The 22389-nt window shown below is 49.2% G+C and overlaps 1 protein-coding gene across 1 annotated transcript in view; it reads left to right on the top strand.

Moving 5' to 3' along the window:
* The window catches only part of LOC119391873 (uncharacterized), a 149374-nt gene that overhangs the window by 95947 nt on the left and 31038 nt on the right, over positions 1–22389 (top strand). The window contains exon 4 of the mRNA XM_037659524.1: positions 3088–3214. Within this exon, the coding sequence (XP_037515452.1) occupies positions 3088–3214 (127 nt within the window). The remainder of the gene's footprint in view (positions 1–3087; positions 3215–22389) is intronic.

Here is a 22389-nt window from a genome sequence, read left to right as displayed (position 1 = left end):
TAAAGAAAATACATCTACAGCCACCAGGTTGTGCTGTGACTGCGAATCGGTGAGGCGCGCTAAGTTGCGGTTAAAGGTGTTTGCTTAGCGTGTATTTTGTCATTAGGTGATTTAACACTCGACACTGATTATGATAGCCCGCTTGCGCATTCACAATTCTTTTTATGTCGGAAATAACGGGAATATTTTCGAAATCCTCCCGTGGCGAATGATACTGAAGGTCTCCTTGGAGCACAAACCCGGGAACGCCAGCGCGGAAACTGGCTCCTCTGTATCCCCGCTGGCTGGCTGCCAGCATGGTCTACCGTGAATTTTATTTGCCGCGACAACGTTCGAAAGCTTACGCTGTGATTTTACCAAAGGTTGGTTGTTTCTTTGTCTTGCTCAGCGCAGGCAAGCAATTAGCACGATCGTTTTGGGAGGGAAGGGTTATTTGCCGACTGAACTGGGCTACTTGTGGTTTTAATGAAATTTCTTTCAATAGCTGCCATCAAGCTGACACTGCTGGCATTTTGCGAGGGCAAGTAGTTATCCTGGAACTTAATGCGGACACTACTCTTCCGGTCACGGCAGCTCGCGAAAAGAAACAGCTGGTAATACGTGAACTGTGTAGGGATTTGTAGTGTGACTTAACCGTACTATGAAAGGAGCAGTGTAAGGCACATCAGTATGTTGATTACCTAAGCAAATCAGTCACCATTTTTTTAAATGATGCTTCTCAAATATTTTTAGGTTGGTTGGAAAAATGCATATCTTTGTAGCCGCTTCAAAAGAACCGCTGCGGATGTACCGTGGTGCATTGGTCTAGGTTTTCGGCAATGGTTTTCTGCAGAAGCTACCCATCAAGGCAGTGGTGTAAGCACGACATGAAGAAATGTAGAAAAGTAAATAAACTTATCACTGTCTGAGGCTGTTAGACGCTTATTGAACATGGCATTATGGCGTCTTTTGCCTGATGACACAATTGTAATAAAAACTGAGAGAAAACTATTTTCTGTGTTTAACATGCGTGCCTTGTTTAACCAGGAAGCTATGTTTTCAAATTTAACTGCATGAGCATTAACAGGGAAATCGTCATTTGAGGATTACTCCCACTATCTCCGTACACGCCACCCACCTCTAACACCACCGACGTTCTACCCACCTCGCCCAACACCCACGTACCAAGGTATCTACCCACCTAAGCTACTCCCCACTATCCACGCACATCGTCCACCATCCACTCATCTTGCCGCTACCCGCTATCCGCCCACTGAATTATTCCACTATAATAGTGGATGGTGGTTTCCACTATGCCCACCATTTGTCTTTATCCAATATGAGGTTTCTCCTTAATATTCGTGCGTTTTTCTTTTAACACCGAAGCTGTTAAAGCTTGCAGTAAGACGTCCGTTAACAAGAAACCCCTGCTGTGCCGTGCAAGTGCTAAAACTAGTCAAGTCGCGCACGCGCCGAGGAGCAGCCGCAGCCGAGTTCTCGCAATAGCAACCACCACGGTTCTTAGCCCGTGGCTGAGCGACAGCGATTTCAACACATTCACATTGGCAAGCTTTTCGCGTATTCCGGATCCGCCCATCGCAGCTTCTTCCTTCAAGCACGCTGGATCCAGTCGCCGCCGGCGTTGTGATTCCCGTGCTGCAGCACGACGACCTGATGATCAACCAGCTTCATTTTGCCAAGCTTTGCGCAACATAGTGCAAACTTACCGCATTTTTTATCGTATCATAATATTTGCATATACAGGGTTTGTCCCAAAAGTAATGTCAATGATTAAATTGTAAAGCGTCTATACCTCACAACAAGCTAGGACCGCTTGATATTGGTGGAGGGGGGGGGGGGTGTTAACTTACGCACGTACGGCCGCATTGTCGTATGCTACCTTTTGGCGAGCAAGGATAGGCTTTTCCGTGAAACTTGTTTTCATATCCCGTGCAAGCCACAAGGCAACGCTCGGTCAACAAAGGATTGTCATCAAGTTTTGTGTGAAACTCGGCAAGTCCGAAGTGGAAACTTTTCCTATGATAAGGACCTTTGGCGACAATTATTTATCATAACATCAAGTGTTCTGGCAGCATAAGGCCTTTTTAGAAGGTCGTAAAGACGTCAACGATGAAGCCCCTGCTGGATGGTCGTCAATGACCATCACCGATGACAACGCGCTGGTCCACACTGCATTCGTCTTGACCCGCTTCCTTGTCGATTCAAAGGTACCAATGATTCACCAGCTGTCCTACAGTCCTGACATGGCTCAACCAGACTTTTTTTGTTTCCGCGCTTGAAAACTACCATGAAAGAACATCCTTTCGGGACAGTTGACAAAGTCAAAGAGGCTTCTACCAAGGCTTTAAAGGATATCCGGAGGAGGCCTACTGTGACGTCTTTGATGCCTGGAAATATCACTGGAAGTGATGTATCGCCGCAGGAGGAGCCTATTTTGAAACCTTTAATTGTGTTGTACCGACGCGATCAATACATCTTTCTTAATCGACTCATTGAGATTACTTTTCGGACATACTCTGTATGATCTAAAAGTTCAGGTTTCCAATACGTTCCCAATTCAGCCGTGTGGGCAAATATATCAATGGGGAATCATCATCAGATGTAAACACACTCGAAGATTCGCAGTCTACTGAGGCTATAACATACTTCATCTTTATGCCACCTGTTGTTATTCCACTTTTCATATGCTAAATCCTTGCCAATGACATATCTACATACGTCTTTGTAGTCTTGCATTCCTCATATATTTGTGTAATGCATATGCCGCAAAATGAAACGCGCGGAGATGCATTTCCCTCATTATTTTTGTTCTGCATATGCTGCTTTTCTCATTTTTTTCTCTCTCTGTTCTTTTGCTTTCTTGTGAGTACAGATGCAATATATGTGATGTTCTCGGCTGCTGCCTACTGTAAAAGGTGTGAGACCTTAGTCAAGCGTTGCTCGCTTTTAGTCTCACAGCTTCCATCAAGCTTAATTGTATTAATGGGAAATAAACTTATTATTATTATTATGGTCATTCAGTACTTATGTGTTCATGGGCTTTGCACAAATGAGAAAGCTGCGTTGTAACTTCTTCCTGTCTCTAAGGCGGGCCTCGTTAATTCAACGCATCATATTGAACCTATACCAAATCAAATGTATGGTGAAAGAGGAACCCCACACGTAATATCTCGAATTCCAACTATGAAAGGAGAAGCCCATCACAAGATGATAAGTAAGTACATTTCACATTACTACTATTGACTGCTTTCTCAGGGCTCCTAGTGAGGCACAAAAATACAGTGCTCCTGCTAATTAATCCTTTCTACTGAATGAGCAAATGCAACATATTTCTGTCAGCTAGGGTCAGTAGGCGTTCGCCCGTACATAGAATTTTGAAATGCACAACATTGGTCATCGAACATGTGGAAATGAGCATTGTTAGGTTTGGACAGCTAATCCCAAAATGACAGGCGCCGGTGTGCGTTGATCTGTCAGCCGAAAGCCTTTCCCAGTGGGATTAGCGCTTGAAAGGAGGCACCGAGCGTCTCATTTTTTCTGGAGGGAGCTTATACACATGTGGTCGAGTGAGCGAGGCGGCCTGTCGTCGTGGCGTTAGGCGGAAGCCTATTGCCTCGTTCACAGAGCCGTCAAACTCTCCATCGCGTCACCGCCACGCAAAATAAGAAATAAAATAAAGAAGAGAAACGTAAACAGGTGTGTGGCGAGAAGGAAAGCAAGGCGTGAGACGACGGGACGGCGGCTGGCGTGGCCGCGCGGTTGTCTCGCCACTTTATTACGAGGCTAAGCGGAGCGGCGGCGGCTGCAGGCGTCCGGACCGCCAGTAGCGCGAGCGCGTTCTCCTCTGGCTCGCGCCTCCAGCTCTAGCATCAGCTGCGCGAGAGGCTCGGCGCGGTGGCTGGAAAATAATGATTCGCTGCCTTCTTGTGTTACTGTCTTTTTCTTGTTGTTTTGTTATGATTGTTGGCTTATTGTGGGTGCCTGTCAGAAATATTGACCCCTCGATCGATTCCGCATCTCCTCTTTCGTTTCACAGTGAGGTTCTAAACTCTGAAACGTCTGACATCAGCTCAGCTCTGTTATTGAATCCGTCAGGTGTGATGTCTGATGCATGATGTCTCCGCTCCTTAATTTCAATAGAAATCAAGGCATTCGACTTCGATTTAGTTGCGTTTGTCGTTACATAGGGCTTTTGAAAGGTACGTTTTTAGGTTCATACCTAAACTGCCGTAATACTGATAACGCAATTGGAGTTTTTCTGCCTCATCGAGTTAAATTGACTGTTTCGGTTAGGACGCTTGCCTAGCTTTTCTTTTATATGGAAATAGACATGCAGCGATATAACATTGCAAAAATTGACGAAGCAATTGCCTTTGACACACACTCACTTAAATCTTGATCTAACGAAATCCGACTTTACGAATTTCCCGATCTAACGAGTGGGAACCGAGAGCGCTTACCCCTTGCCCCTCGTTACTGTGCTAGCCTGCGGTGCCGGCCCCGCGTGGCTAGATCGCCGTGAACCACCGTCAAACGCCGTCAAACATGGCGGTCGTAGCCACGGCACCAGGCCTTGTTGTCAGGCGGAAGCCATGCGTCTCCCTCGCCAACTTGCAGACGTCCGTCCGCTGCTTGCCGCACGGCACGCTAGCATGCGTCACTGTGCCGCGCCTGTCCTCATTGGTCGCCAGGATGGCCCCCGGCTCCCTTCTCTACTTTGAGCTTGCTGCTGTCCGGCGCTTGGTCGCCGCGGCAGATGCTCGCAGGCCTGCACGAGAGGTTCACGCACTGCTGTGACAGGCGGCTTCTCGTCCGTGCACTGGAGTTTTCCCATTTATGAGACAGTCGTAGCGCCGCCGGTAAGCGTACTCTTGTCAGCCTTGTGGAGTTACTTTGTACGGTCCACAATACTGTGATTTTCGTAATGTGCTGCATCTTGGGATTAAAAAACCCGTGTTTGTTGACAACTTGCCTCGAGTGCATTTTCTGCGCCCTGTCACAGAGTCGACAAACCCGGCCGTAGCGTCTTTGTGCGCGGTGGCAGTGGAGCTACGTCGCGACCCTTCTCGGTCGCGCTCGTAGGTTAAACTCCGTGCAAACCTATCTCCACATAACTGCGGATCAAGTACGCTTGCTAGCGGTGCTACGCCTATGATACAAAATGGAGCAGTTGAGCGCACGGACGAGAAGTCGCCCGCCAAAGCAGCGCGTGCACCACTCGTACAGGCCTGAGAAAATCTGCGCCGGCGACCAAATGCCAGACAGAAGCGAGCTCAAGTGGAGACAGAGGCCCGGGGGCAGTCACTCGCAACCAATGAGGACAGGCCTGGCGCAGTGGCGTATGCTAGCCCGCCGTGCGACAAGCGGCAGCCGGACGTTTCCAAATGGGCAAGGGAGACGTATGGCTCGTGTCTTTCAACGACGCTGTGGATAGATCAATGGATGCTATGGACGTCCCCTTTATAATGGAGCGGTGACTTGTGGGCCAACAGGCTCGTAAAAAAGTATTTTCGATGTTGGCCTATTCCATCTTTACTTCGATTAAAGCGACGTTAGTATAGACCCAATAACATAAATTCACTGCCCAACTCTCGGCCCCTTACGCAGATTGTACTTATTTTTCTCACTATTCCCACTGATTCCACCGACACCGTCTGAATCCACCGGCCGATCCCACTGAATCAACCAAATGCCTAATTATCCAAAGTATCAAGCAAACAATGAGCGAATTTCTATTACATCAATGCATTTTCATTTTCTTGATGAGTACGTATATCCAGTACTTATTTTGCATAACAGCAGTGGAAAATCTGCAACTTTCAGCATTCGCGACTTCCTTCACAATGTGGCCACGGCACAAGACCCCCGTGTCATAAGCCGAAACGTACTTAAGCTAAACGTCCCGCCACCACGAACACCACCAGGCACACATGACGACCATTTTTTGCCGGAAAAATAGCCGGCAACTGATCATTCGTCAATCCCAATATAGGAAGCGAGTTTTATGCCAGCATGTCGATCGCGCCTTTAGCTCTTCATCTTCAGCACCTTCCACCATGTTAAAGTGTTTTGACATTGCGCGCGCAATGCCCGAAGTCAAAACGAAGCTACTGATTACCGTATCCGCTGTGGGCAAAACCGTGGCCGCTGAAGACACGATCATTACGTCCACACGGTTCTCGAGACACGTTTCAACCCTGGACGTTTTGTCCAGAGTCGAAACGAAACTACTGAGCAAAGAATCTGCTGCTGAATAAACCTGTCTTCCTAATACACCATCATGGATGGCGACTACGCAGCTCTGAAGGCACGCACGAAAACGAAATTACTGCTTGTCGCAGCTTTGACGCCAGTCGCTATCCAGGCGATCATAGATAGAACCCACGCTGTTTATGTACGACGTGTAAAATCGAAAAACGAAACAAGTTTGCCGCAACCACTGATGCTTTGGTCGCCAACAACGTGATTATATGCCCAGTGTCCTCATATAGGACGCTTCTTTGATACACTCCAACATCGCTATTTGATTAGCTGATGACTAGCGCCACCTACAGCACATCAAGCAGGACTCATTCTCAACGTGTGCACGCCGAGACAATGCTTGCTTGTCATGCTGCCACGTGCCCACCGCTTTCTCTGGGCAAACGCGTGCTTTATGTGAAAGCCGTCATGGAGAGGAAGAAGTGCACCGTAGGAGAGGAGAAACATCTGGCGTCTTTCGTTAAGCAGCTGGCGTCATTTCGTTTTGCTTTAGAAACATCTGGCGTCTTTTCTTTTTGCTTTTAGAAAACATCTGGCGTCTTTCGTTGGTTTATTTCATCAATCAACGGCGTTTTGAACAAACTTTTTATTGTTTAATCACGCACAGGAGAAATCGCACAGGAGGCACTACCTTGGAAGTAAACAATGGCTGCTAATGGGAATGAGAGACAGAAGTCGGCTTTTAGCTAACACTTACACTTCTACTTCAACTAACGTTTCCTACTGGAACATGCCAATGGCTGCTAATGGGGAATGAGAGACAGAAGAATTCGGCTTTTAGTTAACGCGCAGGCTGCGAATTTTTTATTGTTCAACAACGCACAGGAGAAATCTCCCACCGGCACCACCTTGGAGGTCAAGATCTGGTACTAGCGTTACGACTGGTTACGCACTCCGACAGGGACGAACGGGTGCCGCTTTAAGGAGTTTCGCCCCTAAAAAACGAGCAACTTCGTAAAGACCCCAAAATATCAGTATTGCAGGAATTTATTGCTGTAGACAAGTTGTAGATGATAGCAACACTCGGTAGTTATTGGCTTTGGCATTGCCCCCATTCTTGCGAAGTAGTTCTCGCGGCTTTTCGACGCACTATTTTATTTTAATGTTCCGGTGAAAAATATGCAAATTACTAAAATCTTCCAAGTTTGAAAATAGTTTTCTCAAAGTGAGCATTTCAACATTTTTTCACAATTTCTCTGATTGAAGAAAACGACGTTGCCTACCATTCTGCGTCGAAAAACATTCCATTGTTTTAGATTGTAACAAGCAATAATGCATCAAATGTAGCTAACTCAACATATAGCGGTCGCGACACTGCTATTGGGTTAACAATCGAATGCACATTGTTCAAAATGATTTTACGCGACACAATACGGAAGCGGCTGCTCTAAACGAACAAATGCGTAGCAAGCTTGCATGGACTTGCGATCGGCCGCTTGGCAAACCTGCGTAGCGGCAGCTACTCGAGGCTGCAGGCGAGTTTCGCTAGCGCGTGAAAAGTACGTTCAGAGGGCCAATGAAATAAGGTATGTGCCATTGTGAAAAGCCAAAGTTGTTAATTACCGACACCTTCACAGACAGCGCTTCAGCGACAACTTCACAGACAATTTCACAGACAGCGCCTACATTACAGCACGCATTTATTTCTTCATCTGGTGTTATGTCCGAATCCTCAAATATAGCGATAAACTCGCGGCCTGTGTCCAATATGATGTCAGCATACACACGAGAATACAACATCCTATCAGCGGTACTCTTATAATGCCTATTACCTCGACATACTCCTGTAGAAGCAACGCCTGGCTGACGCCAAAGTCCCGGCACGAGACTAGAGATGTGCGCCGCCGCGCCGCCGCCTGTTTTTGCTCACGCCGCTGGCGCCACCGCCAGAATCCCGAGAATGATCACGCCGCCCCCGCCTCCGCAGAATAACTGCGGCGCGCCACCGTTAGTCTTTTAACCCGAACAGGCACTCGGGACACAAAATACATCACTGCAACGGGGAAGCTCTCCTTGATGTGTCTAGGTAAGGGACTGCCCATTTCATCCGCCGCTAATTGGCCGGAGCTCAAGGAGGCTGAAAAAAACTTCTGGAGTGGAGGCGGCGCGCCGCCGCTCAAGCCGACGACCGCCATATTGCTCCAGGTAGAAAACGTGTGGGTCGTCGCTTGAGCCCGCGCATAAGTTCCACAGATGGCGAATTTCTCCGCTCCTTTGGTGACAAGTGAGTGTTGTGGATGTCTCACTTGTTGGACTGCGATCCAATCGATAACCACATTTACAATTTGTCGAAGATTGCCAAGCTGCACACAAAAAAACGCCAGGCCTGCGCGGAAAGCGCAGCACAGTCACAGCGAAAGCTGGAAGAGCGGCTTTCTGGAGCCAGTTCTAAACTCTCTTGGGGAAACTAATACAAGTGCACTTGCAAGGTACATATTACGCCGCAAATCATAATTTTTGTGAAGTACAGAAGCAATCACTATGCCATTATTCGTCTTTCTGCGTGTACGCGAGGTACCCGCTACACGTCTGTAAGGCATTATGTGAACTTTGTTGATGCTGCCTGTGGTTGATGGATGAAGAATTATGGCTGAGCCTTTTGAAATGGATTTGAAGCAACTAACGATCCGGTCACTCGTTGCACAATTAGCATTATGTGACGCCTGGTCGTTATTTTACTCTTCTGACACGCTTATTACACATTACCCGCGATTCCTTGCCCAACATGACGCCTGTAAGGATGTTTTTGCAAAGGACTTCCGGTCACTAGCGCGGCTCTGTGGTAGAATACTCGATGCCATGGAGAGGACCTGGGTTCAAATCCCATATGAGCCTGTTTATTTATTTCATTTTTTTTTATTTCGCGCGAAAGTAGTTACGCGCACCCGCGGCGGCAGCGGACAACCACCCCACAGCCGTTGTGATCAGATAAGAGCTTTCGCTGTAAATCGGGCTTCACCACATTCCAAAAGAAATCAACCGGAAGAAAATTCGGCAGATCCCACGCGTTGTGGAAATCTGTTTCATGCGAAGCAGTCAGCGAGTACTTCTATGCTGTATTTTATAGCTTTGAGCCATGCGTTACGAGGTGGATCAACGTGTTTTTGAAAGTGCAGTAGCTGTGCCCACATCGTGGGCTTACCAGGCACGTCGACAACTCTGGCGTTTAAAGGGTAACTTTATGGTGCAACGTAACGCCAGCCGTCACGTTAGACTACATACGTCAGTAGTATCGAATCTAAGTGCATATTATGGTGCAACCCTGTGGATATCATACGTAACTTTCGTTAATGTATTTCTCTGAATAGAGCCATGCTTCAATATAGCTTGCTGAAACATAGGAGCACAAACGTAATGTTTACACTGCTATAAAAGCGGAGCCAACTCTGGAAACACAGACGTTAATCTGATATCACGCCTGTATCGTAGGAGTACACGCGTACGGTGCATTGCTTTCTTGCAAAATTAGATAGTCAGCGCCACAACCACACTTATCGTTGCACCAACATTACGCCTGCATAGGCTGTTTTTCCAAACCAGTCTATATACCCGACGTGCCTCTGTTGTAGAATACTTGATTGCCACGCATAATGCTTGGGTTCGATTCCTGCTGTGATCCTAATATTTATTCTTTCCATTCGTCGGGTCGACGCTGCCGATGTCGGTTTTTCCTAACGCTCTCGCATTTAAATTACTAATGTCTCTTTTCGCCGTTCCTGGGTAGATATACACTGTGAATCACATGTGGCGCATACCCGTACACCGCGGCCAGTGGTGCCACACGTGTCTAGAGGAAAGGGTTTGACGACGTACGCGACAGAATTTTCCCGTTATTCATGTGATGATACGACAGCTATATTCGTCAAATCCTCTTACCCTCCCATGCCGATTTTGGTCTACACCAAGTTAAGGAGGCGATCATGAGAGCACCCCGGCGTAGGTGGCTATGTAGATAGATTCGTAGATAAAAACGCTGAATGGGCCAAAGGCTCGCTAAGAAATCCTTCGCATATAAAACTCCCAGAGTGGAGTAAGAACGCGGCTGACAAGGGCGGTTATTTTTTAAAAAATGTAGACAAGTGTAAACAACAGCTGCAGCAAGCTAATCTGCTTTCGTATCTCTTCTTCTGCTGTGTTTACTTTTTAAGGGTGCGCGTTTCATATGGTTAGTTTCATGACAGTTGCATTATGCGTAAACAAGAGCTGCAGCAAACTGGTCAACTAGTTTGCTTTTGTATCTTTTCTTTTGATGTGTTTAGTTTTTGAGGGCGCGTGTTTCATACGGTTAGTTTCGTGACTGTCTGCATTATGATGCATTTTGAAGTTATTTTGGATTTGTTGCTTTATCGATTCACGTATAAACCACATTGTATATTCTTTTTTCTTTTGAAATTGTATAAAAGCCGGGGATAAATAAAATTTTATGTACCGCTTATTACTTCCTCCATGTGCTTCATTTCGAGAATGCTGGAAGCGAATTCTACGTGTTATCAGGCACGCTTCAGCCCATGTATTATGCGTAAAAAAGTGCCTTCTTCAATCTTGCAGGACAAAAAAAAAAATTCGGCTAAATAAGTGACACTAACTATCCAGTTCTCACGCTGAAACGCCCCCGCGGAAGCTCACAATTACGCTGTCCGCGCTCAAGCTGCGCTGCCTCTTGCCTGGAGCAAGGTGGCTGTCAAACGGTTTCCCAGGCTTCACCCGCTCGCGTGGGCGCGTGTAGGGGACCTCCACTCCAGACGTTTTTTTAAACCTCCTTGCCGGAGCTCGACAAACAGCGCGCTCTCTGTTTCCGGTTTTCTTCTGCATTGTGATTTTGACGTCACGAAGCTTTCAGAACTCTCGACAAAAATGAGAGGGACGGAACGTGCTTCAACCACGGAGAAAAAAAAATGCCAGGCCTGCGCGGAAAGCGCAGCACAGTCACAGCGAAAGCTGGAAGAGCGGCATTTCTACAGCCCGTTGTAAACTCTCTTGGGGCTACTAATACAAGTACACTAGCAAGGTACCCACTACGCCATAAATCACAATATTTGTGAAATTGGGAAGCACGTACAACACCATTATTCGTCATTGTGCGCAGAAGCGAGGTTCCAGCTACACATATGTAAGGCATTATGTGCACTTTGTTTACGTGACGACTGATGACGATGAAGAATTGTGGCTCAGCCCTTTGTAATGGGTTGGGAGCTTTAAACGGCTCACCAGTTACGTAATTCGCATTAGGTGACGCCCGGTCGCTATTTAACTCTCCCACCATGCAATATAACATACATTGACGTGAGAAAGAGAGACAGAGAGAAGGGGGAAGAACTTTATTGAGACCCTGAGGAAATGGATGATGGGCTCATGGGCTTCCTTGGCAACCAATGCAAGTGCACTTGCGAGGAACCCACTAGGCTATAAATCATAATTTCTGTGAAGTGGGGAAGCAGCCACTATGCCATTTTTCGTCATTCAACGGAAAGCCGTGGTACCCGCTAAAAACATGTAAGGCATTATGCACACTTTGTTGGTGCTGTGCCTGATGACGATGAAGAATTATTGCAGAGCCCCTAGTAGTGGGTTGGAAGCATCCAACAGCCCGCTCGTTTAGCAATTCGCATTGTGTGACGCCTGGTTACAAAATTCACGTTGTGTGGTGCGTGGTTTTTTACTTTACTCTTCTACCACACTAAATTACATATGTTAATGTGGTTCCTTCTGGACATGAAGCCAGCATAGCTTCGTTTTGCAAGGCAGTTCCAAGCACCGGCATGGCTCTGACGTACAACACTGGGCTCCCACGCAGAGGGCCCAGGTTCGAACCCCGTTCCATCCTGGAAATTTTTTCTTATTTCGTTCTTTTTCTTATTTAGAGCGATAGTGGTTACGGACACCGGCGGCGGCGGCGGTGGACAACTACTACGCCACCAAAAACGGCCGTTGAAATGATCTCATAACAGCTTTCGCTGTAAAAAACAGCAGATAGTGGATGTAGTTGTTAGTTAGTGAGGTTAAAAAGAGAGGACGTGCAAACGCGAACACAAAAGAGAAGTCTAGAAAATGAACAGTTATTTCTCACCTAGACCGCCACGTGCACCCGAATGATAGGTATCGCCTCTTGCCTTGGAATGCGCAGATAAGTATTTGCGTCTACCTCTTTTTCCGCCGCTGTATGATTTTTCAGTTGTTAGCGGCGTTTGCGGTGCCTTGACTACTCTCTTGGGTCCGTGTTTGTCGCCTTGTCATTTTAAAGGGCCCCGAAACAGCCCCTGAAAGTACAAAATATACGGGCCGTTTCTTCTAAGTCGCGCAAAGCTTGGCACAGCGAAGCACGGGCCCGTCGCCGCTGGTACTCCACGTCTACCGACACGTCTAGCTTTGAGATCCGCGGCTTCCTCTTCGAGAGTAAAGACACCCCCCGGAATTTTTTCATGCTTTAACTTTTCGGGTGGCAATAAAATACTTTCCCGCATTCACAGCGACCACTAGTGGTTAAGTTAGCCGTTATACACAAACAACCCCCGAAAAAAATTCCGGGGTACGGCCCTGCGCACTTTCTTCGGAAGCCCCATGACTCTGGACACGATCGGGCGCACCAGGCTACGCACTATAGAGCGGAGGTGGCAGGCGATGTCTCCGCCAGTGGGCGTGGCTTAGATACCGCGCATGCGCGGCTTCGCCAAGTGGCGCGGTATCTTGTAGCTAGACCTCGCGGTGCTTACTTCCACTGTCTTTCTATCTTTTTAGGGGCGTACCTCCTCTTAGTCTAACATTGTCACGTCTCCGTTGTCCGGCGTATCTCCCGGCAGCCGGCAGTAAACGGCAGTATCTGTCCGGTGGTTGTGGTGGTGGTGTGCGGCGTGACCACCCTTACTGTACATGCGCATACCCTCTCCCCACACCTCCTCTCCACTCCCCATCACCATTCCCCAAGTCCTCTACCCCTCCCCCTTTCCCTCTCCACTCATCCTCTCCCCTCATCCTCTCCCGCGGGCTTCGCGGGGATGCTCGGGGAGCGAGCGCCTCTCTCATTCTCCTGGATCGTCGCCGTGCGTGTCGGATCGTTGGTGGAGCATGAACGATGCGCAGCGGCGAGCGCTCGCTTGGCGGCAGCCAGCTGGATCCCGAGACGGTGCGCGCCAACGACACCGCTGCGAAACGGGCTCAACGACAAGCCGATCCCGAGACCATGATTGCTTCAGGAGTTTTGTTCATTTTTTGTGCTTCTTTGTGCATCAGCAACACCCAGCGCTGTTTCTACTGGCCCTCAAGACTCCTGCTTTGCTGGGATACCCTCCCTGCAGAGCCTGCTATGGAGGGGATGGTGCTGGACCCGTCTTGTGCCAGGGACAGACCTCCCGCTGCAAGGAAGCGCCTCAGCTCCTCAGTGGCATCAGAAGCTGCCGATTCCGAGTCCGATGTTAAGTCGGATGACTCGGAAGCCTTCATACCTGCTAAACATCGTCGTTCAAGACGGAAGTCTTCAACATCGTCCTCAAGCGAAGAGACTGTCATATACAGCAACATCGTGATCACGACAGTAGCCTACGTGCCTGTCGACGTGTCGGTAAGCCTCAATGCTATCTCCAAGCAGAAGCTGCATGACTTTTTCTTCAACTTGGCCCCTGGTCTTATTCAAGAGGTTCGAGTGAACCCAAGGAAGAATATCATAGCCGTTGACACAACAGATGAGAAAACGGTGCAAACCCTACTTGGTTTATCTCAGCTCTGTGGTGTCAGCACGCGGGCTTATATACCACAGGGCGCAAATGTAACCGCTGGTGTTATATCCGACGTCGACCTGGAACTTCAAGACGACGTTTTGAAAAGCATTATCGTTTGCACGCCTCCATGCAAAATCATCGGTGTTCGAAGGCTGGGCTCGTCAAAGTGTGTGAAGGTTCTTTTCGACTGTGAAAAGCTTCCAAGTCATATAAAAGCTGGTTTAGTGCGATACCCAGTTCGACCTTTCGTACCAAGGCCTCTACAGTGCCGTAAATGTCTGAAGCTTGGACATGTACAGGGTTTCTGCACAAGTGTTGTGGTCTGTGCTAAATGTGGCGGAAATCACAACGTAAATTCTTGTGACAGTTCGACATCTCGGTGCCCTAACTGTAACGGCGAGCACTTGGCAACAGACAAAGATTGTCCCACCCTGAAGAAAAAACTAAAGGTTCTGAAAGAAAAAGCCAAAGAGAAGGCATCCGGAGAGAGGATGTATAACCGCAGTGCTCGTCCAACGGCTGCACATGACAAAACTGATGTACCTGCACGTTCCAAGAACAGTTCAGACAGCGTGCGTCAGAGAGAAGGGCAGAGGCGGAACTTCCTCTCGGCGACATCGTGGCCAGCGCTTCCATCGAAAACGTCGGAACCCGTCTCTGAAAAGATTGCTTCTCACAAAGCGTCGGAACCAGCTTCTACTAAGGCCCCGCCTACAGTGGAAAACACTGTAAATAATACGGTCCCTGTCGAAGACGATGCCCACCTTATCAACTTACTTAAGATGCTTGTCAACGTTATTAGAGCACTCATTGCCGGTCGCCAGACACCAAAAGCATTAGCCACAGAGCAACTTTTGGAGGCACTCGTTCCAGTTCTCGACGGCCTTCGCTAAAAAAACCCGCATTTCCCCGAAGGGGAGTATGAGGAAGTGCGAAGCACGGGGTGATGTTATGAGGGGGCGCGCGCGACTAAACTGCAGAGCCGAGCGAAGGAGACGGCAGCGAGAGAGCACGCGCCAGCCGACCCACGGAGGTCTGGCCGTTTTTAAGTGCAAAGCACTTTTACTGATGATGATGATCTGTCTTCCGAACTCGTTCCAAAGAACCCGCAACGCGTTCAACTTGTTGGCGGCGTTGCGCACGCCCGAGATGGGGCTCAGATTGTTGTCGAACCACAGTCGATCGCACACCGCGCAGCTATATCCGAAGCTGCGGTCCAGGAAGTCTCGCTGGAAGCGCGCGTCCGGCCGATCGAATTCGAGGGCCCGCGCTCGCTCACGCATCACGCGTCCCCGCGCCAGATCGGCTTCGGGGTGCTCGGCTCGCTTCGCACGCTTTCGTTCGGCGTCTCGCCGCCGGCCTTCATCACCACAGGCCAGGGGCGTAGCCAGAAATTTTTTTCGGGGGGGGGTTCAACCATACTTTATGTATGTTCGTGCGTGTGTATGTATGTGTGCGTGCCTATATACGCAAGCAAAATTGAAAACTTTCGGGGGGGGTTTGAACCCCCCCAACCCCCCCTTGACTACGCCCCTGCCACAGGCAATGCGCGGGGCGCGCGCAGTCACGGAGCGGAGGGCGGAGCGCGCGCAGTCACGTGGGGCGTGACGTCGCTGCGCCGTTGCTACTGACGCTCCTCCTCCTCTCCGCTCTCCGCGGCGTTGCTATGGGACGGCGGATTCAGGGTCGCTTATAAAGTGCATTCGCACTTAAAACAGCATGAACAGTCGAAAGCCCCGCCCTTTCGTGCTGCAATGGAATGTCCGATCCTTACGGCCGCGGCATGCCGATCTCGTTCTAAGGCTCCTCGCAATGAACACCCCGCCAGATGTTATAGCGCTTCAAGAGAGCAATGTCAGGAAAGACGAACTGAGACTTCCTGGTTTTGTGGGCGTTCATAGTAACGCACAATGCACAGTGCCGGCATGTGGGTCTTTCCAATGCACGGACGCCACGCATCCACGAAATCCTTCAAAAGCTTCATTATACGTACGAGCTGACCTAGATTTCTCAGTTATTGACACAGGCGACATCTGTGACAAAGATTTTGAATGTACTGCTGCTGCTATAAGTCTCAGAGACACAACTACGACTGTATCAAGCATATATTTTCGACCCACCCGATCTTCAGACACCACATTACTGGAGTCTTTAGTCTCTCGGTGCGGCTCATCATTTGTTCTGTGTGGGGATTTTAATGCTCACCATCCTCGCTGGTGTTCTCGTCCACAAGACAGTCGTGGGGTGGAGATCAATGAACTGATTATTAAACATGATCTGCAAACGCTCAATGACGGTTCACCCACATTTGTCGGCAGAGGAAAGGAGCATTCTACCATCGACCTTGCGATATCAACCAAAGATGTGTGCCTTGCCTGGTCATGTGAAGCTGATCCATGGGGCTCGAATCACCTACCAATTTGGTTGACTCCAGAACACACACCTAGCCGCCAGACTGCCGCCTACAGAGTGACAAACTGGGACAAGTTCCGTCAGCTGCTTTCCGAGGCGCCATCGCACGACAAGATGTTCAAACTGGTGAGCGAGCGTTTACAACAAGCTACGGCGCGACGAATGAGGAGCATAAATAAGCCAAACCCTGATCTTAAGCTATTGAGGCTACGCGCCTGTCGACGCCGCGCCTACAGAAGGGCGCAGCGCTCTAAAAGGAGATCAGATTGGACGGTGTATAACCGCCTAGATGCAGCCATACGGCAACACACAAAACAACTCCGTCGAAAGAGCTGGGCTGCGCTGTGTAGTTCGCTGAATGCGGCAAACGGTTTTGGAAGTGTATGGCGCATACTGAAAGCTCTCCGAACCCCTGATATCTGCAGGAATCCAATTGCAGCTTTGTGCATAACGACCGGACGGCCTCCGCAAATTCTCGCGGAAGAATTTGCCGATCTTTTTGTTTCTACAGTGTCAAGAGACAACTCTAATGGTGACCTTGCCTCCCTGATAAGTGCCGATACCATAACGCTTTGCTATGGTCCTGCCTGTCAGATGGACGAGGCAGATTTTACCCTCGAGGAGCTGCGACACGCGCTTTGCATATCATGTCGCCGCACTGCCCCAGGTGAAGACGGTATTACGTATCAAGCCTTACGAAACATCGATGAGAGCTTCCATCACTACATCTTGGACGAATATAACAAAGTGTGGCGAACGTCTGTGATCCCCGTTGAATGGAAATCATCTATCGTGAAACCAATCTTAAAGCCTGGGCGCCCTGCAAAACACCTCAAGTCATACCGGCCCATATCACTAACTTCTAATGTTATGAAGCTGATGGAGCGAATGGTGCTGTTTCGTCTAGATGGCAGACTACAGGAGCTCAATTTCTTTCCTGAAGTTATGAGCGGCTTTCGTCGACATCGTTCAACCATCGATAGCATCGCAGATCTCGTATCAACACTTGAATCTGCTCGAGAAAACAGGCACTCTGCATATATGCTCTTCCTGGACGTTCAACAAGCTTTTGATTCGGTGCCACATAAGGAGATTGTCGTTGCACTTATGGCTGCCGGAATTTCGGGTCGACTGCTTAATTTTGTGCGTAACTTTCTATCGGAGCGCAAAATGAAAGTACTCATCGGAGGAGTGACAAGTGAATCGCGCACTGTTAAATGCGGTGTCCCCCAAGGTAGCGTTCTGTCGCCGCTTCTCTTTAACAGTGTACTTGCTGGGCTGCCAAGCCGATTACCTCAAGAATATGAGTTCCCAATAGGCATAGCAATCTATGCTGACGATATTGCACTGTGGATAAGCGGTCCTTCGCAGCAGGGTCCGCGTCTTCGCGGAATTTTGCAGAGAGCCCTGAATACTACTACAGAGTACCTAGAAGAAGTTGGCCTACAAATTTCGCCTGCTAAGTCAGCCGCCATTGCTTACCATCCCAGACAGCGTGCTCGACGAAGCATGAGCCGGCTTTACATCGGAGATACACCAATAGAGTGGGTACGACAACATCGTTACCTGGGCGTAATTATCGATGATCGCCTGTCTTGGCGGCCTGCTGTTACCTCCGCGAGGCGCAAATCACAGACGCTCTTCAAGTATGTGGCTGCTCTGACTGCTAGGGGCGCTGGCTGCGATCAGACGACAGCCCTACAGGTGTATCAATCAGCTGTACTCTCTGGCTTGATGTACGCTTTGCCAGTCTTGAACGTGCCACCTACTTTGATGTCTCAATTGGAACGGGACCACCGTGTTGCCCTCCGAATCATACTTGGTTTACTTCGCGAGGCGCAATCTGTTCCTCTACTCACCGAAGCGCACCAGTTGCCCCTGAGGCTACAGGCAGACCAGAGAGCGCTGCACCATATCGAGCGTTTGCACCGAGCAACAGACGGTAAAGCACTTATTAATCGCCTCACTCAACGCCCGGGATCTCGCATGGGGAAAATGGCGGCATTGTTTACTACGATTGCCGGCAATTCAGAAGATTCCACTACCTTCACAACCCCGAAAGAGTACAACCAGTGCACCTTCCCCATTTATCTATCCATTCCCGGAATACATAAAAAGTCTGACCAGCCTGTTTCGGCACTATTTCAGTTGGCCCAGTCGCACCTATTTGAAAAGTTTGATGACTATCTCCATGTATTTACAGACGCATCTGTACGCAGCGACGGCCAAGGTGGCTCTGCAGCTTTCTATTGCCCTTCGACTAACATCAGACGGGTGTTTCGCATACCGCATCCATCTTCATCAACAACTGCGGAACTATCAGCGATTGATGTTGCTCTGAAATACGTTCAAGAAGAATTAGCAGCACCAAAGGTTGTCATACTCACAGACTCTCGTGCTGCCCTTAGCCGACTGTTGAGAAAAGACTGCGACGGTCCAATTACATGCAGCATTGTAAAATCTGCCACAAACATTATTTCTAGTGGGGTGTCCCTCATTTGCCAGTGGATACCTTCGCATGTGGGTATTGCTGGGAATGAAGAGGCCGATCACGTTGCTTCAAGTTGTGCCCACAACGAGTGCGACTGCCAAGAAATTTCATGCCTGATAGACAACGCTCGTCTGTTGATCCGCCGACATCTTTTAAAGCAGCACCCTGACCAACGCGTCGCAAGCCTCGGGTTGTTCCCTCCCCGTATTCGTGGTCGTGGATTGCCTCGTTGTGACAGAGCCCTCTTATATAAGCTAAGAGTTGGCTCTGTATTAGTGCGTGAGCGCTTATACCGACAAGGTCGTGTAGACAGTCCATCATGTACGTCGTGTGACTCCTGTGAGACACTAGAATACATAATTTTTGAGTGTCCCGCATTTGTTATGCAGCGAGCACTGCTCATCAAGGAATATGGACTTATTGGTCTCAAGTGTACGAACCTTGATGATTGCCTGTTCCCGAGGGGTTGTGCTGCTCGGCGTGACCAGGCCCATCGAGCCCTACTTACTTTCTTAAAAAGTACCGATTTGGCCTCGCGCGTATAGACAATTTTCCTTGTGACCACTTATTCGTGTTTACGTCTGTGTTATTTGTTTTTTTCTTACCTATTTTCTTTCCTTTTTCTTTCCCCCCTATCTTCCTTTCCCCAATGTTTCCCCTTTCCCAAATGAGCAGGCAGGCGTTGTGCCCCTTTAGGTGGCAGTTGTCAGCCTGTTCCCTCCCTATTTCCTCTGTGCCTTCGTGTTTTCTATGTATTCAAACCAAATAAATAAATAAATAAGCTCTTCATCATTCACCCGTGGATATGCTGTAATTTTTTCTCTCTCCCTTCTTTCTCTTTCGTTGATGCGCTCTCTGTCTCTCTTCCTTTTCGTTCTGCAGTTCGTTAATAGTATTTCTCTCTTTCTTATTCTTTCTGCGCTACGCTTTACTCTCTCCCCTCCTCTTTTCCCTCCTCCTCGCCGTCACATATCTCCTCCACCTGCTCACTTATTATTTCAACCGCCCTGCCACTCTATACTGAACAAACTTACGCTATGTTCTCCTAGCGTGCCTGAATATCCGAGTGGTAGGACGCGCGAGCGCCGTCGGATCGAGGGTAGGCCAGTTCGAATCCGGGCTCGTGAAGAATTATAGGGGCGAAGCTCCTTAGGGTGTTCTCAAAAAGATCCCTAGTTGGCGCGGAGGCGCTCACTGCGTTGCAGATGCGTGCTCTATCCCCCCCCCCCCTTCTCGGCTCGCGAAGCCGACGCAGGCAGCGTCTGCTAGCGAGTTCCGACTGCTCGCGCTGCACAACCGTTCGCTGAGCACCCCGTATACTGGATTTTGACCTCCAACGTAGTGCCTGTGTGAGATTTCTCCTGTGCGTGATTAAACAATAAAAATTCACGTGTACGTGTAATATTAAAGTGAGCTGCAAGTCGCCATGACTCTCATCGACACTTTAGCATAAACGCGCCCGATCTCACGTCATTGATGATGTACAGGGCAGAATTCACGGAAGATTCACATATGGAGCGTGTCATTGGTGGAAGGCAATCGTTCGATTTAGTGCGGCGACGTACGCTAGGGGGACCGTTGTAATGAAGGGACCACGTAAACCAACAGTAAAATAAAAGTTTGATGTCTAATATATACGCGGTGTTTCTCACGTGTTTACTTGATCATATACTGGGCGAATTGCTCGGAGTATTCACGGTTTACCGATGATTCCTTCCGGAGCTTCGCCCCACTCATCATCATTCACCACGTCGATATGCTGTGGATTTTTTGAGATGCGAAACATCTTATAGTGGAGTTCAAACCGGTGGTGGCGGTAGCGGTGGTGGTTTGCGGCGTGACCACCCTTACTGCGCATGCGCACACCCTCTCTACTCCCCTCTCCACTTCACCCCTCCCCTTTCTCCCTCTCCACTCTCCCCGCCTTTCTCCTTTCCACTTTCCCCTCCCATTTCCCCCTCTCCCCTCACCCTCCCCACTTCCCCTCTCCCCTACCCCTCTCCACTCTTCCTCTGAAACGCGGGCTAGACATGCCGAAATTCTCTCCTGCGCAACGCCGCGATGAGCGCCAGCGCATGCGCGTCCCCTCCCCCTCTCTCTCCTCTCCTACGCTGCCCCCCTCGCGAGCCTGTCGACCGCGTAGCCCGCTCTCCCTGTGAGAGCTAACGGCCAGGCTAGAGGGAAGACAGGATGCGCGTAGCGTTCCTCTTCGCGTTCCACGACGCGAGGTCGGTAGCATGCCCAGCGAACGCCAACGGAACGCTATCGTGCAAGTGCTCCGGCTTCGCATCGCCTCATGGTTCCCTTTGGCGGGAAATGGTGTAATGCTGTAATTCTGTAATGGCGTAATTCTGTCGAACATACCCGTTCATGATGATGATGATGGTTTTTGGGCACGGTCAAACTATTTACGCCGAGCTAGAACTGCTTCGATGTTAAAAAACGAGCGCCCGATTCTCTCGGCGTATCGTCTTTTTGGCGCAGTTAATGCGTCAGAACAGTCATTCACGTGACATAATTGGGACATACTCTCAATTGGTCCATATAAGAAAAATGTCACTTGTGAATTGACTCCCACCCTGCTTTGCCATGCAGTCGCCCACCCGTTGTTCCTTGTCTCGCATGGCCATCATGTGCGATCAACTGCTTTCGTTCTATTCTGTACGTTTCCGACTGCGCAAGCGTATATAACAGGGTGTAGTGGACAAACGCGAATTCTTCATAGGCTCAAAGCTTAGTGGTGACATTGTACGAGGGTTTTATAAGGAAATAAGTGGCGAGGAGATATTGCCTGTAAGAAGGGTAGTGAAGGCGAGGACGAAGCTAATGAACAAGGCACCGGATTACTTGGTTCTTCCAACGGACGAACTTTTTACAGCGAAGGCAATGCAGCTCTCCAGAAAAAAAAGCCAGCCCGCATCCACGGTTTTCCTATCTATTTTTTTTGCGATAGCAATTACATAGACACTTTGGGCAGGTTTTAACCGTCGCCGCCATGTTCCGTATAAAGCCCGAATCCATAACATCGCTCCGCGCATCGTACGTTCTACCCGCGAGTAAAACCTGCCGAGCGCTGGCAAGTAATACGGCTGCCGCAGAGATGAAACAAGCTGGTCATCTCCGTCGCACGGAGCGCGCATGCGATAACATCACCTCGTGTGCGAGGCCTGCCGTCGATTGTTCTTCAACGAGAAACTAAACTCCTCGCCCGTCTTTCGCTGAACGAAGGAGTATAAACGGACGCCGGAGGAGGGTGGGGCTGCGTGGCTCGAGTAGCATCTGTGAACATTGATGTGACCGAGGAGGGGTTGAGGCTGCCACCCAGGTTCCGGCGAGGAAGGACTCTTGCGACGCTTCACACGTACTAGAAAACCTGTTTAATTACATATTTACAGGAGATTTAAGAACCGAGGCGTAGAGACGCGCCTTTAAATCACAAGGGCCCAGAGCGAGACGAGAGGGCGAGCGAAGGCCAGTGAGTCCCAGCGCACCCCTGACGCGCTTCTTTTATCT

The sequence above is a fragment of the Rhipicephalus sanguineus genome, chromosome 4, assembly GCF_013339695.2.
Source record: "Rhipicephalus sanguineus isolate Rsan-2018 chromosome 4, BIME_Rsan_1.4, whole genome shotgun sequence".
NCBI lineage: Eukaryota > Metazoa > Arthropoda > Arachnida > Ixodida > Ixodidae > Rhipicephalus > Rhipicephalus sanguineus.
Note: the sequence above shows the minus strand (reverse complement) of the source record. Positions and strands in the feature narration are given on the sequence as shown.